We start from the raw sequence: 14,881 nt of genomic DNA, 5'->3' as shown, positions 1-14,881 counted from the left end.
CAGAGGCTCCCTCCCAGGGCCAAAGAAAGTGGTTGTGTTACTCATTCGGTTAAATGGACTTAGGTTTTCAGTGGATCTAAAGGTTACAGCCCCGCAGATAAGTTCAGTTTTGATGTGATGGCATAGACAAGCTTCCTGTTTTATTCAGCTTGCTTCTAAAAACATCCTAAGAAATGCATAAAGCCTATATTTAGCAAAGAGCATTGAGGTTATAAGGTCAAGTACTAGAAATGCTGGAGGGACTGGTATTCAGGGCATGTCCTCCGAACACATATTTTTCATTTCTCTATGGGCTGCTCCACTGTGATGATCACTCCTGTGTCTGAGAGCTCTCTAGATGTGAGTACACTCATTTTCACATCTTCCCAGAGAGGTGCTGGGGTTGTATCATCCCCATTTTGCAGAGGACAGATGGAGAAGCAGGGAAACTGAGCCAAAAGATCCACTTGGGTGGATGATGAAGTTACTGACCTGCTTTTCCAGCCCATGGACAGCAAGTACCTGGCTTTCATTGAGCCCTGCTGCAGCAATAAACATGTGGCGCTTGTTCAGACCTGGCCCTGATGCACTGTGAGAGGAGATTTCCCAGGTATATTGGAATAACTGACACTTCGTGACAGCGGCTGCAACCTGCAGATGCCAAGTGACTTGCCAAATGTCACACAGGAATTGCGTGATGAAGACACAAATACAATCCACCGCAAACCTTCCTAGGAGAAGCATTCCAGTGGTTTTGCTGAGATATCCCTGCTCTTGCTCTGGTCCTGGTTTTCTTTCCCTGTTCTACCACTTCCAGCTCCTGTTTCCTTCATTTCTAAATGCTCGGCTGTGCAACCTTAGTACTATGGGGGTTTTAATATCTCTTTTTTTTTTTTTTTTTTGGTGTGATATTTACAAACTTACAGTCCTAACACCTTGTAGAAATGACTGTGTGTGAAGAAGAGGAAAACTAAACTCACTGCAGCTTGAAATATTACATGCCACTACAGAAAAAAGGGGAAGAAAAGAGTGATGGAGGAGGGAACTGTTTTCTTGGGGGAAAATTAGGGTAGCATCAACATTATGAAGATATTAAATGACTAAAAGAAATTGGGTGCCAGAGATAAGGATGGATGCTTTGCCATCTGCACCGTGTAACTAACATCCATCTAAGTATCTCTAGTCAAGCTATCCCAGAGGACATAGAATTAATATAAGATCATGCCAGGTGACTAGAAGTTTAGGTGCAGAAGAAGGAGATGAGGCCATGTCCTAAGGCTTGAGTAGAAGCCTCACAGCAGATCTGCTCCAAGGGGAAAACCACTTACTCTGGAGGACTCACTACTTCGCTGTGCAGGCATCGCACCCAGCAGCGCCATGGACAAGCCGGAGGTGCATTAGCACTGTGTTGCCTCTTCCTCCATACACAGCTTTCCGATGCTTAACATCCCTTTTTGCACATAAATTGGAACCTGCACCTGCTGGTGCCACCTCTCCTGTTGGCATGGGGAGAAGGTGGCAGGTATGTTTGTGTGCAGGTAAGAGGAAAGCTCCCCAGTGTCCCCCACCACTGATGGGGAACCAGTGCACAATAGATTGAATCTGGGGATAACTGGAACAAGTTGTCTTGAATCCTTTTTGATACCTGTTAGGCTGCATAAAGCCAGAACTGGTACTAAATAGTTCTGGCATGTGGTGGATGAGGAGAATATAACTGAGACCCAGCAACTGAAAACCAGGATTTCCTCTTCATTTCTTTTAATGCTTGCAAAGACTGTGCTGATTCTCACGACCATCCCATCTTATCAAATGTTCTGGACTTCAAGTTTTTTACTAAGTGCCCTCCCTTGATACACTGGGATGAAAGCACGCTGCTTTCAAATTAGCAACTGGCCAATAATCCATGAACAAGCCACACAACGCTGGGAAACCCTTCCACAGCAACACCTTCATAGCGACATTGGGCTGGTCCACGCAACCTGGAGCCTGCAAGATACCTGGCAATGGCAAAGTGGCATGCTCAGGTGTGGAAGATGAGATATTCTCAATAAGGGCACCAATTTCAGCATCACTCTACCAGGGGAACTGTTATAAACAGCAGGGAATAAAAACATGATTTTAAAAATTATGAGAAAATACTCGACGGTGTCCTTCTTCAGAGGCAGTTTGAAAAATCCACACAATAACTGCACAGCCAGGCAAATCCATCTTCCGAATAAAGGCAGTGTACTCAGCTCTTTCAAAATAAAAGACAGATAGCAAGGACTGGCTGGCTCAGGAATTTAATAATAATGAGATATGAAGCCATTCACCCCTAGGTCACCAGTACAAATCCTGCCCAAGCTGGGAATAACTGGAAGCTATTACCCTCTGAGGCATGCTTGCTCCTGCCTGGGAAAATGAGCTGGGGAACCTGATGGGTCTGTAACTACATGAACGGAACACTGAGATGGTGCCACCAGCACCTACCACCAACCCTCCCAGTGCAACTGGGCTGGTGGCAGCTATTCCTCTCCCTGTCCTTCCTTGTCAGCTCCTCTGTGATGCTGCCAGTCATTTGCTCTGGTTTTGTCCCTACCTGAGCCCACCGTGTGTGTATCCGTGTCCCTTTTCCAGGCGCTGAAAGACCCCACCTTGGCAGCCCGCAAGGACTTCCAGAGGGAGGCAGAGCTGCTCACCAACCTGCAGCATGAGCACATTGTAAAGTTTTATGGTGTGTGTGGTGACGGCGACCCGCTTATCATGGTCTTTGAGTACATGAAGCATGGTGACCTGAACAAGTTCCTGAGGTATGTGTGAAGGAGGGCTTGGGGGATGCTGTACAGCTGCTCCACAGCCTCGCTGTGGCTTGTTATAGATCTGTGGTGCACCAGTGACACATATTATCAATTGGATGGTGGTGGGATGAGTTATGAGAGCTGGTTGTTCCAAGGACAGCTTGTAGGAGATGATGGTCCTCACCAGATTTAATGCTTTATTAGCCCTATCCCAGCATTTCCTCTTAGGTAGTCTCAGGGATGATTCCTGTGAGCTATGGAAACCAGACTTCTCCCACCCCAGCAAGTTTGAAGCTGCATGAAGAGTGGCAACAATCCCTCTCTACCCTGTAGAGGTAGAAGGACTTGAAGCCATGGCTGTCAGCATCTCTGAGTCCCAAACACCTGCCAAAGCCATGTCCTGCTGAAGCAGGAAGGCCACTAGCCATCGCTCCCCATGTCACCCAACCCCTGGTTCAATAGCACAAGAACCAAAATATTCCTTTGAGAAACTTGCTGGAGTCCTTGTTCTGATTGGCATCCTGGGCATTTACTGATCACTAGTTCTTATTCCTATATTCAGAAAAGAACTGGGAGATGTTGGAGGCAGTGCCTGGGGAGCCTGTCTCTGGTCCTTGTTCCCTAAGCCTCGTCAGGCAGAGATCCTGACCAAGATACAAAGTACCCTAACCTGTGGCACCACACTACTCAAGAAGCTAGAGAAGGCCTGAGAAAGTGCCATAATTGCCTTCTTTGCATCTGGAGAGATGCAAATTGCTGGAGCCCCCTTCCCCCAGCCATCATTCAACCATGTCATCAGTGTGAGGCAAAGCATTTGTGTGCCCTGAATCTGCCAGCAGTGAGGGACAGGGAGCAACTGTGGGAGGATGTTTGTGGTGCTGTTCTCCAATGATACAGAAATTACACTGTGAAACCTGCGTGCAAGTGGAGTGGTACTTACCTCTGGAAATAATTAGTAGGTTTATTTCCCAGTATTTAGAAAATTGGACCCTTGATATTTTCTTGTTTTGACTGCTAAGTGTGAACGTGATTGCAGCAGGAACAAGAAGCTCGAGCACAGCAGGTCGAGATGTGGGGTTGGGATACACTCAGTGCTTGATTTTTCACCATCACAGTCAGTTTCTGACCAGGAGACACAGGTCCTTCCCTGAGGTTTTCATTTCTGAGCAATCACCTACTCCAGAAGACCTATGGAGGAGGACCTCAGAGGTTTCTTCTTTCTCTTTCCTCTGTCCAGCAGTGCCAGCCTGCCTGCAGCTCCCCTGGGGCTTTTGCAGGGCAGGGGCTGAGCTGGAAACATCCCTGCATTGATTTCCCTCCTCATTTTGGCATAGTTGTGAGTAGGTTGAATATGATGCTTACAGGTCTGTCGCTGTCTCAGGCTCTGGATAGATGACATCCTTGGCAAGGTGGAATGAGTGAAGGCTGATGCTACACTAGCCTTGCAGAGCTCCTCAGACCCATGTTCAACAGGGAGCAGGCTTGGTTACTCTAGGACCCTCTCTTGTGATACCCTGTCTTGCAGGGGGTCAGCAACCTCCCAGCAGCAGCAGGTTGAACAGTGCCTACCAGCATGAAAGCATGCATTGGGCTGAATGGTGTTTTAGTGCAAACTGGAGGTGCAGTGTTAAGAACAGTGCCTCAGCTTCATGGCTGGACAAAGGCAGTCTAAAAAACAGCAGGAGAGACTGCATTCTTTGAAGTGCTTCCCAAGGAAGAGCAGGAAATTGACCCATCTTTTTTCCTGGCAGAACCATCAACCTTTTTCTCCTTAGAGAAGGGAGACATTACAACTGAGCCATAGCCTCCTTCCCTGCTCTAGATGACCTCCCAAACAATATAGTCACAACAGTCTCTCTTTCTGTCTCAGAGAGATGTCTTGTGCCCACTGCCAATGCCTCATGGAATTACTTCACGCTACAGTATGCTCCTAAGGCTGATACCATGCTGGAGCTGCAGAGCCCCTCACCTCCATGTCCCAACCCTGCTCTGGGACATGTCTGAGAAACACTCATGCCCCGGGAGGCCAGGGCCTGTCCCATGTCACTGAAGAAGAAAGCTTGTTGTATTATCTTTGGCCTGTATGAAGAAAAATAAACTTTCCAGATGTGTGGTCCCTGAGACTGCAGCCTCTCATCTTCCAGCTGCATTTAGCTGCCAGCTTCTCCTTCTCATGCAGCTACAGACCAAGCAGCTATAAACTCCCTTCCCTGCATGCTAGTGTGTGATAGGCAGTGAAATCCCTTTGTGTCCCAAAGGAAGCTGGCTTTTGAGAAAATGGAACTTATACCCAGCAAACGGGAACTCAGAATGCCTAAAGGGGCATATGGAAAGAGAGTCTTGGCCTTTGCCTGTTAGGTCAGAGCTCTGCTGGTGGGAAACTCTGGGGGACGGGGGCTACAAGGGGGTCAGAGAGGGCTGGTGGTGCAGGAGTACCTGGCATCCCTCAGCAAGCTGCAGGTTTTATTGTGACATGATTCACCCAGCCCACAGCAGTAGATGGTAGCTCCCAGGCACTGGAGGCCAGGGATGCTGGGAGTCTGTATAAGACACTCAGATGGACTCTTCCCACTTTTACTGCAGAAATTGGAAAAGCGGTAAAATGGAAGAGACTCACTTTAGACCCAGTTTCCTAGAGAAAAGCACAATAAATTCCCCTAAATGTTGTTAGACCTTTGTGTGCTTCTGAGAGAAGAGAAAATATTAGTGGTCAGTAAAATCAACTGGTGTGGCAAGGGGACGTGCTAAGATCAACACCTACCAGCTGGGTAAGAGCTAGCGTGTATTGGGGTGGCTCTAACTGCCTCCAGGGCCCCCCGCATGTAAGACCATTGCTGGTGATGCAACAACTGATCCTGCTGTCTGTACAGGGAGAGAATACAGCCTCCTGACTAACAGAAAAGGGATAGTGAAAAGATCCTGCCATGGAGAAATCAAGGCGTTGGTCTCCAGGGAACATGGCATTCCAAGGGCTGGTGCACACAGGGTCTCCCCAGCACACAGACCCGCTGCTCGTTGGTCTGCAGCAACAACCTTTCCTCTCCACTCACTGGATATGTCCATCGCTTCCTCCCTTTCCTTCTGTCACTGGTTTTCTATCTTTTGTTTCCTGTCCATGACAGCAGCAGGTTTGAAGTAGGGACATTTACATGTTGCCATTACAGACCCTACTTTCAATCTATAGGAAGTCATTGCCTTTTTCTATTAACTCAAACAGGCAATAGATTTTGTTAGAAAAGTTGGAAAGTTCTGATGTTTTTGTGTCAGCCCTTCCAGTGCAGCAGCCCCACAGTTGGATTGTCTTGGGTTAAAACAAGGAATTTCAGCAGAGGAAGCTAAAGGGGTGATTTTCTTCCCCATGTTAACAAAACCCTCTATCACTCCATAATGGAAAAAACCCCCAAGAGTTCTTTTAACAGGGGATCCACCCAATTTTATGACCTCTCTGTACAGCTGAATTAAACCGCTTTCCCAGGAAAAGATAGGCAGACCCTTCTCATATTCCCTGTAGGCTTCTTGACACAACTAAATGTACTAATATCCTTCCTGTTAATCTCACAAATGTGTTGATACTTCTTTCTTCTGGACTAGAACCATGCGGGATGGAGAAAGGGAGGGAGAGAAGTGTATTTATTATATAGGACACACCGAGATGTGTCCTATATAGTAGGATGTACAAAGAGCCAGTGAAATAAAGATGTTGGCTGACTATTTTTCAAACATTACCTGTTCCTTTCAGACACGTTTTTGGGGAGGCATTATTGTATTTGAAAAAGGTGGCAGTGATGAGATAGTAATATATCCTTCACTTCTCACCTAGGAATGTTTACCTTTGATGACAACAGGTATCAGCTGTAGCTAAATAAGGTGTAACTGCAAGGCAGGACTGGTACAAACCTGTCCAGCACAGTTTTAGAAACTATTGTTTGCCCTGCTTTGCTGTTTTTAGCTAACCTGCTCAGTCCTGGCTCAGCTTCACCTACTGTCGACATCTGTTGTCACCACCAGGTAATGTCTTGGAGTAAACCCGTCTGTGGGCTGTTTAAGTAAGACATCAAGCAGTCATTTCATACGCTCTTCTGCAGCTCCTCTGTGCCCTCAGCAGTCCTTCCAGTGTGCTGCTGCTTCCACCATGCCCACAAGCCTCTGAGATGCCTCCAGCAGCTCCAGCCTTGCTGCCTGCAGTGCTGCTCCCAGCCAGCTCATCCCACATTCACTGCAGCTTCTCCCACTCATGGCTCCCAAAAAACACTTCTGGCTGCTCAGCACTCGTTTCTGGAGTTCCTCTTCTCTTACAGTAGTCCTTTCTATCAGGAGGGGACCTTCAGAGCCATGTAGGGTAGGCCAGCAGGATGTAGCTGCAGGGGGGGGGCTTTGAAACGCTATCTGTTGAACCCCACACGCCTGGATGCTAATCTCTTTGGTGCACCTTCAAGGCCAACAGAGTAATTAGGAAACAGAGACAAAGGAGGGAACAGTTTGGATCTTGTTGTGTGGTGTTCAGTCCCATGTCAAGAAGGAAAGAAAGCTCTGTGTGTGTAGTTTTAATTTGTTATCTCTCTAGGGGGTTACTGCTAATGACAGGTGAAATGCCAAGAATCGTTTCAAAGAGAACAGTGTGAAAGCCTCGGAGGAAATGCTGTACTGCATCTTAGTCACACGGAGGAAGGTCACAGCAAAATCCCTAAATATGAGGGCTTTTGATATTCCACCTTCACACAGGCATGTGCTCCACCAGGGGAAGAGACATCACAGAGGGAGCACGGCAAAGACAGGCTTGGTACACAGCGAGGAAGGGGACTAAAAAGGGGACAGGACAGGAATGAGACTGACCTTAAGTCCTGCATTTACAATGCATTTGGTTCAGCAGAATATTTCCTTTTGTTGCCCAGGATGTTCTCTGCATCTGCTGACATAGAGGTCTAACCTTTGCACTTGTGCTCATGCCTTCACAGCTCACAGAACCTGTGTTACCTCTGGGATAGCTTAGGGTATAAAAGGTATTTTCCAGGGATGAAGCTGCTGGTGTTCCTCTGAAGCCTTTCCCATGATCTCTGGATATATTAATATTGATCAAGGGGTGGTTGTTTGGTGCTGTGGTGTTTGGAGGAAATCAAGGAGGCTGTTTGAGATTAATAAAGAGACTAGGTAGCAAGAATATGATGGGTGTGGAAAAAAAAAGGGGGTGATATCTCTACTTCTTAAAAGGTTTTAAAGGTGTAAGAACTAACTGAAGCAAACATGTATATACCTGGAGGCTCATTAGTTTTGCATAGGTCTTGCCAGAGAAGAATATCCATGTTGCATCAAGCCGAAAGTCCTTCTGTCCTGGCAGTCTGTTTCTATCTGTGGCCGTAAGAGGTTGCTTGCAGTAGAGTAAGGATAGAATAAGGATGTGTAGCACCCAACAAATGTTCCCCAAGCCTCCTGTTCTCTTAAGCTTTTCTTTTTTCCTTCCATTGGATCTGTGTTCACATCCTCACAGTGCAGAGTTAGGGGTGAGCCCCCACCCCGGCAGGAACAGCAACCATGTGGGATTCCCATCTCCTAGTCACTTTTGAGACCCAACTCTATGCTTTTTGCTTCTTCCTCCCTATAGGGCACATGGCCCAGATGCTATGATCCTCGTGGATGGGCAACCTCGACAAGCCAAAGGGGAGCTAGGGCTATCCCAGATGCTCCACATCGCTAGCCAGATCGCCTCTGGAATGGTGTACCTTGCCTCCCAGCACTTTGTCCATAGAGACCTGGCCACGAGGAACTGCTTGGTCGGAGCCAACCTGCTGGTGAAGATTGGAGACTTTGGGATGTCAAGAGATGTCTACAGCACTGATTACTACAGGGTAAGGCAGCGCCAGTGGCAGTCTGATGCTCAGAGCAAAGGGAGACTAGGAAATGTTTTAGAAAATCAGGTTTTGGAGCTCTTAAGTTCACTTGCTTGTTATTCCCTCATTAAAACATGTGCACAGATGTCAGTCAAGCATCCCTGAACCACTGCCCTTACTCCTTTTCAGGCCTGGGCATGCTCGTAGTTCAGACATCCATGCAGATGCCTACACACAGGGCTCTCTGTGATACCGCAGCACACAATCACATGCTTTGGTATGGCTCAAAGTCATCCCATTCTTACTTCCTTCCTACTTTTTCTCTCTCCTTTATAAAGGCATTGATAAATTAAAGGTAATCCAAAGAGATTATAAAGACTACAGGCTATGACCTCAAGTGTTAGATTAAAGAAATTTACTAGAGGGACCTAGAGAAAAGGCAACTGAAAGTCTGACTGATAAGTGCATAAAATATGGAAGAGGAAATAATAGACAATTTAGGTCCAACCTCAAAACACTTTTTTCCAGCAGGGTCATCCTATAGACAATGGAATAATTTGCCAGAGGTAGGTTGCTGAGTGCCTGTCATTAAAGAAGTTCAGGAAGCAGCTAGATAAAAAAGCCTGGGTTTAGTGCAGAGGTTAATCCTGCACTTGTCTCTGCGGATGGATTCAATGAGTCAGGAATGCCTTTCCAGCCTTCTGTTATTTGTGCTCACACTGTCCCCCTGTCTTGCACACTCCCTTTGTACCTGTCTGCACTGCCCCGTCTGCCTGGATGGCAGCCTCCCTGGGGGGACAGCATGTTTCTCACTATTCCTCAGCTACAGGATAAGCTGTGATGTGCAAAGCGTTTGAAGCACACTGGAGTAGGCACTTGTTGCTATGTGCCCATCCACAAGCAGGGAAGGGCTTTTCAGGCTAAAGGAGCAGTGCTTTCTAGCGTGATGCTTGGACTAAAGCTGGTATATTTCTGGTTACAACATGGATGTTTGGCTTTGAGGATGATTTCTATCAGCTACCTGAGAAGGGTTGACCTATGATCTGATTCAGAAAGTTTTTCTTTAAGTGATAGGCAGTTGCGAAGTCGAGTTACTGTGTGGGGAGGAGGAAAAATGTGATCAGATTTCTGCGGAGACATATCACCTCTCCCAGCCCAGGATGTTGGCTGATCGCTAAGTTTAATTGCCAGTGAGGGAACCCATGTTCACTGTGCAGCACAGAAGTCCATGTTGGGAAAGGTCTTGGTGCAGTTACTGGACAGTGATGAGGGAAGAGAGGTGGCTGTGGTCCCATCACTGCTGAAACTTCAGGAAAGAGTGAATAGGAAAGAAAGAGCCCAAGGGAGGATGAGAAGCAGCCCATGCGATTACCCACATTCTTGCCTACCCCAACCACAGTCACGCTACTTGAGATGATCCTAGCCGAGCTTGTGTGCCTGCAGCACCAAGCACGCTCTGTGCAATGGGAGAATTTGCTGGTATTGACAAATGAAGGCTGGGAGTGCCCCAAAAAGCGAGAATCGAGATGGTTTCCACAGGCCAGTTTGTTGTTGTGGGGTTTTTTTGTCTTCTCTGTGATGGTGGTGTCCTGTAGACCTCATCCTGTCTGTGCAAACACTTTGTTAAGGACTGCTCTGTGCTACCTTGTGCAGTGTCATAAGGCTTTTTGGTGGACTTTTCTCTGCTAACACAAATTGCAATGTGTGACCAAAGTAGTATCTAGTTATCACCTGTTTACCAGCGCAGGAGCTGAGCTTCAGACTAGCAGAGCCTTTTGTTCTTAGTGGATTTTCTCTGTTTTCACTGACTTTTGGTACTTTTAAAGCTCCTGATCAGCAAGTCCATGCTCTGCATGCATGGAGACCTTTTCTCTGTTACAGTCCAAAGATGAGTCATAGCACAATAAGATTCTGATTGCCCATATTTACATTGGTGGCATGAGAGGCAGAGAGTTTGTGTGACTTGCCCACCCAGGCCAAACCAGGATTCAGCAGCAGAGCTGGAAAGCAGGAAGCCCATCTATATCCCCCCCGGCAAAGATCAGAAGTCCGGGGACCATGTGTCTTTCATCCCTCCTCCAGCCACAGCCCAACCACACTCCTCCCAGCACATGTGAAGAACCAAGATAGGTTCATTTCTCAGTCTCCTTCTCTAATCACTACGTTGTGGGATGTGTTTACCAGGAGCTGATCTCACTATTCACCCTTCGCTTGCACTCACAGTTATGTGACAGACTGTCCTTCCCCATCCACCACTGTCTTGTACTTCTCCTCTCCTCTGACTTTGCACAGCACCACGCATTTATTCTTGCAAGAACTGGCAAGAACCTTGCTGTCTCTGGGTTGGGAAATCTATTTGGTTCTATATGACAACCTGCACTTATACGTTCCCTACAAACAAGAGTAGTCAACCCTTTGAACAGAAACCTGCTTGTGACTATAATGAAGCCACATGGGGCTCATGTGAATTGGTTGTGTTAGACTTGACTTTAACTCTGGTAAGAAACAGCAGTCACTTTCTCCTGCAAATGTAGGTGAGAAAAACAGTGTGGCTTCACAACAGTTGTGCATTTGTGCTCTGTTTCTGTACTGTAATTTGTCATTTTCTGGGAACACAGTGAAGGATTCTACCTCAAAGCTGACACAGTGACAGGTCTGGAGCAATCTGCAAGCAGGCTCACATCAGTCCGCTGGGTCCCCACGTTAGCTCCTGCCCAGGTCCCACGAGCACAGATAACTGGGCATGTGGATATGTGAGTGTGTTCCAGGCTGAGGATTAGCTCCTAGCCATTTCCTTTCTTTCCCATTTTTAGTCTTTTAAAACAAAGAAAGAACACCATCTGGCTCCTGCATTTGTGGGATGCAAAAAGTGCTTTAATAAAGGTGAACTGCTTAATTTCTTGTTATACATTTGGATACAGAAAGCAAATATTTGCGTAACAAAAACAGCAAAGAGACTTGTTTCCCCTTTCCACAAGGCTTTCCATGTTCTGCCTGAAGACAGATGCATCCTTTTCCTTGTGCATCACAGAAGGATTCCATCAGCTATTGCCTTTAAACCTTCTTTTAACAAGACAGGATGGAGAGATGGTTGTGGAGGTGTAGGTGGTGGGGAGAGGTGAAACAGCATCTGATTAGAAAGTGGAGGAATGTGGAGGGACTGGGGAGATGGGGAGAAGTAACCCATCTTCTGTGTGAAGAGTAAAGGCGGGGATGCTGAAGAAGCTTTTATGTGATGTGTTGTGTAATGTGCTGTGCAATCTTTGGTGTGGGTCTCTGTGGGAAGGCGGGATGGAATATATCCATATCGGAGAGAAAAGATTTGGGCGGATTTCATTTTCCTTGTTGTTTTCTTTAAAAAGAACCTGTGTGAGTAGGGGATTTTTTTAGGTCTGACTCAGTGACAGCAGGTGGTGGGATGCTGCAGGTCAGGGTCACTGTGCCTCAGCCATGTGTGGCATGGAGACTGCAGCAAGTAAGGCTCACGGTGCCTGCCTAGTGCTGCCCGGTGCCTGCCCAGTGCTGCCCAGGGAGCTGGAGGCTGTCACAGTGGCCAGGGGGGTTGTCCAGAGCTGGAGGTATCACTGAGGCTGGTCTTAGCACCCCCAACTGCTTTTCCACCCAGCAGAATGGGGTTTGGTTGCTCCCAGAGCCCTTCCATGGCTCTGGACTCATCTGAGTCCAGATCATTTTCCTTTTCTCCCCCAAAATGCGTATTTCAATTCCAAACCAAAATCATGTGGCAGCTGCCCAAGGAAATGACATTACTTCTTCATCTTTAGAATAGAACATAGTATTAAATCATAGTCAACAGCCCTTAATAACTTCCAAGATAATGGCCTGACATGGGAGGGACATCAGCAGTGAAAACACATGTTGAGTAGAGGTAGGATTTATGTAGGCATTTGACCTCATTAAGACATCCCTCTGTCCAGATCTCCTATGTCTTACCCCTCTGGCATCCTGCCCCAAGTCCTGGGCTGGGCTGGAAACCCCTTGGGGATTTAGCTCCGTCCTTTCCCAGAGGTCTGACCTGAGTGTTCTCCTGGTCACAGTTCATCACGCAGAGGACACCTGCCTGGCAAAAAAGAAGAGACATGCAGGGTTTGCAAAGGGTTCTAAAAATATTTTTCTATTTCCATCAGTGCAGAGCTAAACATAATAACAAAAGTGCTCCCTGTTTCTCTGTCCTCACTATTATGGAGCATTGTTTGGATTTGGGAGAGACAAGGTTTGCAGGAGGAAGTAATATCTTTTAATAGAACATATGATATTGTTGGAGGAGGGGGAAAGAATGAATTTTAGGCTCACAAGCCCTCTCTGAGCTCTTTTTTTGTTGTTTGTTTTTCCCAGTAGTATCAGTTGGTTTAATAAAGGATAAATATCTCTTCCTATGAACCTTGGCTCTTACATCCTTAGACCGTCAGAACTGAAACAACATTTCTGCTATGACTTTGGCCTTAGGTCAGTGTTCTTTGAAAAGTCTAGGTCCCCTCTTCCTCTGAAGCATGAAGGTTTGCTGTGTAAACATTTTCTTTCTTCCCTTTCTTTAAATGGCCAGCAAAAACCCCACATTGTTTATAATTTTCAGTACCCATTGTCAGGTTGCTTTCTGATGACCATCTTCCATCTAGTCCATCTCTTACTTTAGTTCTTCTCCTCTGGAGTTCAGGATTGTTTTCTTTCTCCTGGGTTCAGTCAGTTATTTATCCAGTGAAGTTTCCATGCAAGTAATAGATCACTGAGGTTTAGCAGCTGCCTGGGTCATGCTCCTTTGGAGGCTCATTCAGCATGGTAGATAAGACTAATAGACAAGCCTTACATTGAAAGCAGACTTAGTCTGACCCACAGTCTCCTAGAAAAAAGGTCCCTAAATGATCACACCATCATTGAACGGTGCTCTGTTTCCACCAGCTTTGATGTCTCTGCAGAGATTTAGCTATACTCTCCCACCAGCATTGTTTGTGCATCCTTGCCAGGGCCCCTTAATGCCCACGTGTTATCTTTCAACTGACAACACTCACTTAAGTGTCTCGATGCTCTCTTTGTTGCTGTGCTGTCCATCTCATGCAGCATGTTTACAGTATGGGAGATGGATCCTAGCGCAGGGAAGCTGCTGCCCAGCCCTGTTAGCACCAGGAAGGAGCCCTGTGACGAGTGTGCTAGGGGTCTGCAGCATCGCCTACAAAGGGGAATGCCAACAGGAATTGCTATATGGGATATGGTACTGACTCACTTTGCAGGGAGAAAACCACTCTGGTTTTACAGTAGACCTGGTGTACGCTGGTAGAAGTACGCTGGCAGAAGTAGCCGGCTCTAGACGGAGAGCCAGGCTCCCTGCACCCAGACAGTGTGCTTAGGTTCTGCTTTAGTGCTGATGGGTGGAGGAAAGCAAGCTCAGTCCCTGGCCATGCTGACTGTTACGTGGAATCTTGTGTACATGGTACAATGTGTGTGTTACATTCAGCTTCCAACATCAGTACTGTTCCCAGCACCTAAGAGCCATGCAGATGCTAAGCAGCTGACTATCGTCTTTTGTCTCTTCTACCCCTTCTCTGAAGTGAAATGTATAATGTGCTACTCTCTTTTCTGCTTGGGTGTTGGGAAGGTTTCATATCTGTAAATGTATGTGCCACTAAGGAAAGGACTTAGAGGTAAAAAGTACTTTCATTTTCTCCTGTACTAAGTGGGATCCTGGAGAATATGCCTTGCTTTGTCACACCTGCATAAGTTGTTAGGGCAAAAAAGTCTTGTAGTGACCTGGAGATGTGACATGGAGACCCCTGGTACTGATAGAGATGGGTCAGCCAGGCAGAGCCATAGTCTTGCTATGTGCAGGAGCTCACTGCTGTTGAAAGTATCTGTTCACCCCATGTCTCCCATCACCTCAACCCCTGATTTGTTATTTCTTTCCTTGTTTTCATTGCCATCATTCCTTCTAGATGACACCTCTATGCACCACGAGGTGTGGAAGGCTCATAGCATGGTGCCTCACAACTTCCTTGACTGGTGTTTGGGGGTAAAAGAACCAATTTCTCCCTAATTTTCAGTAGGGCTGTAACAGGGGAGGTGATGGAACCGCTCAATGTGGGTGCGTGGGTTAAGTGTCTCTGTGCCTGTCCTGGTGTGTTCTGCGTGCAGGAAAAGTCAGTGTGATATTGAACGTGTTGGTCTTTGATATCTCTGTGGCTTCTATAAAAACCTCTGCAAATTGAATTCGCGGCACAGTTCCTTATCTCCTGAAAGGAAGATGTAACAGCATCATCTTGTGTTTTAGTCAGACATGTTTGCCTCAACACT

The 14,881-nt window shown here is 46.8% G+C and overlaps 1 protein-coding gene across 5 annotated transcripts in view; it reads left to right on the top strand.

The window, feature by feature from the left end:
* NTRK3 (neurotrophic receptor tyrosine kinase 3) overlaps positions 1–14,881 on the top strand; it is a 206,410-nt gene that overhangs the window by 166,404 nt on the left and 25,125 nt on the right. For all 5 annotated transcript variants that reach the window (XM_030497712.1, XM_030497714.1, XM_030497713.1 and 2 more), the window contains 2 exons: positions 2,596–2,768; positions 8,356–8,599. In XM_030497712.1, coding sequence (XP_030353572.1) covers positions 2,596–2,768; positions 8,356–8,599 — 417 coding nt within the window. The remainder of the gene's footprint in view (positions 1–2,595; positions 2,769–8,355; positions 8,600–14,881) is intronic.

This window comes from Strigops habroptila, chromosome 9 (assembly GCF_004027225.2).
Source record: "Strigops habroptila isolate Jane chromosome 9, bStrHab1.2.pri, whole genome shotgun sequence".
Taxonomy (NCBI): domain Eukaryota; kingdom Metazoa; phylum Chordata; class Aves; order Psittaciformes; family Psittacidae; genus Strigops; species Strigops habroptila.
Note: the sequence above shows the minus strand (reverse complement) of the source record. Positions and strands in the feature narration are given on the sequence as shown.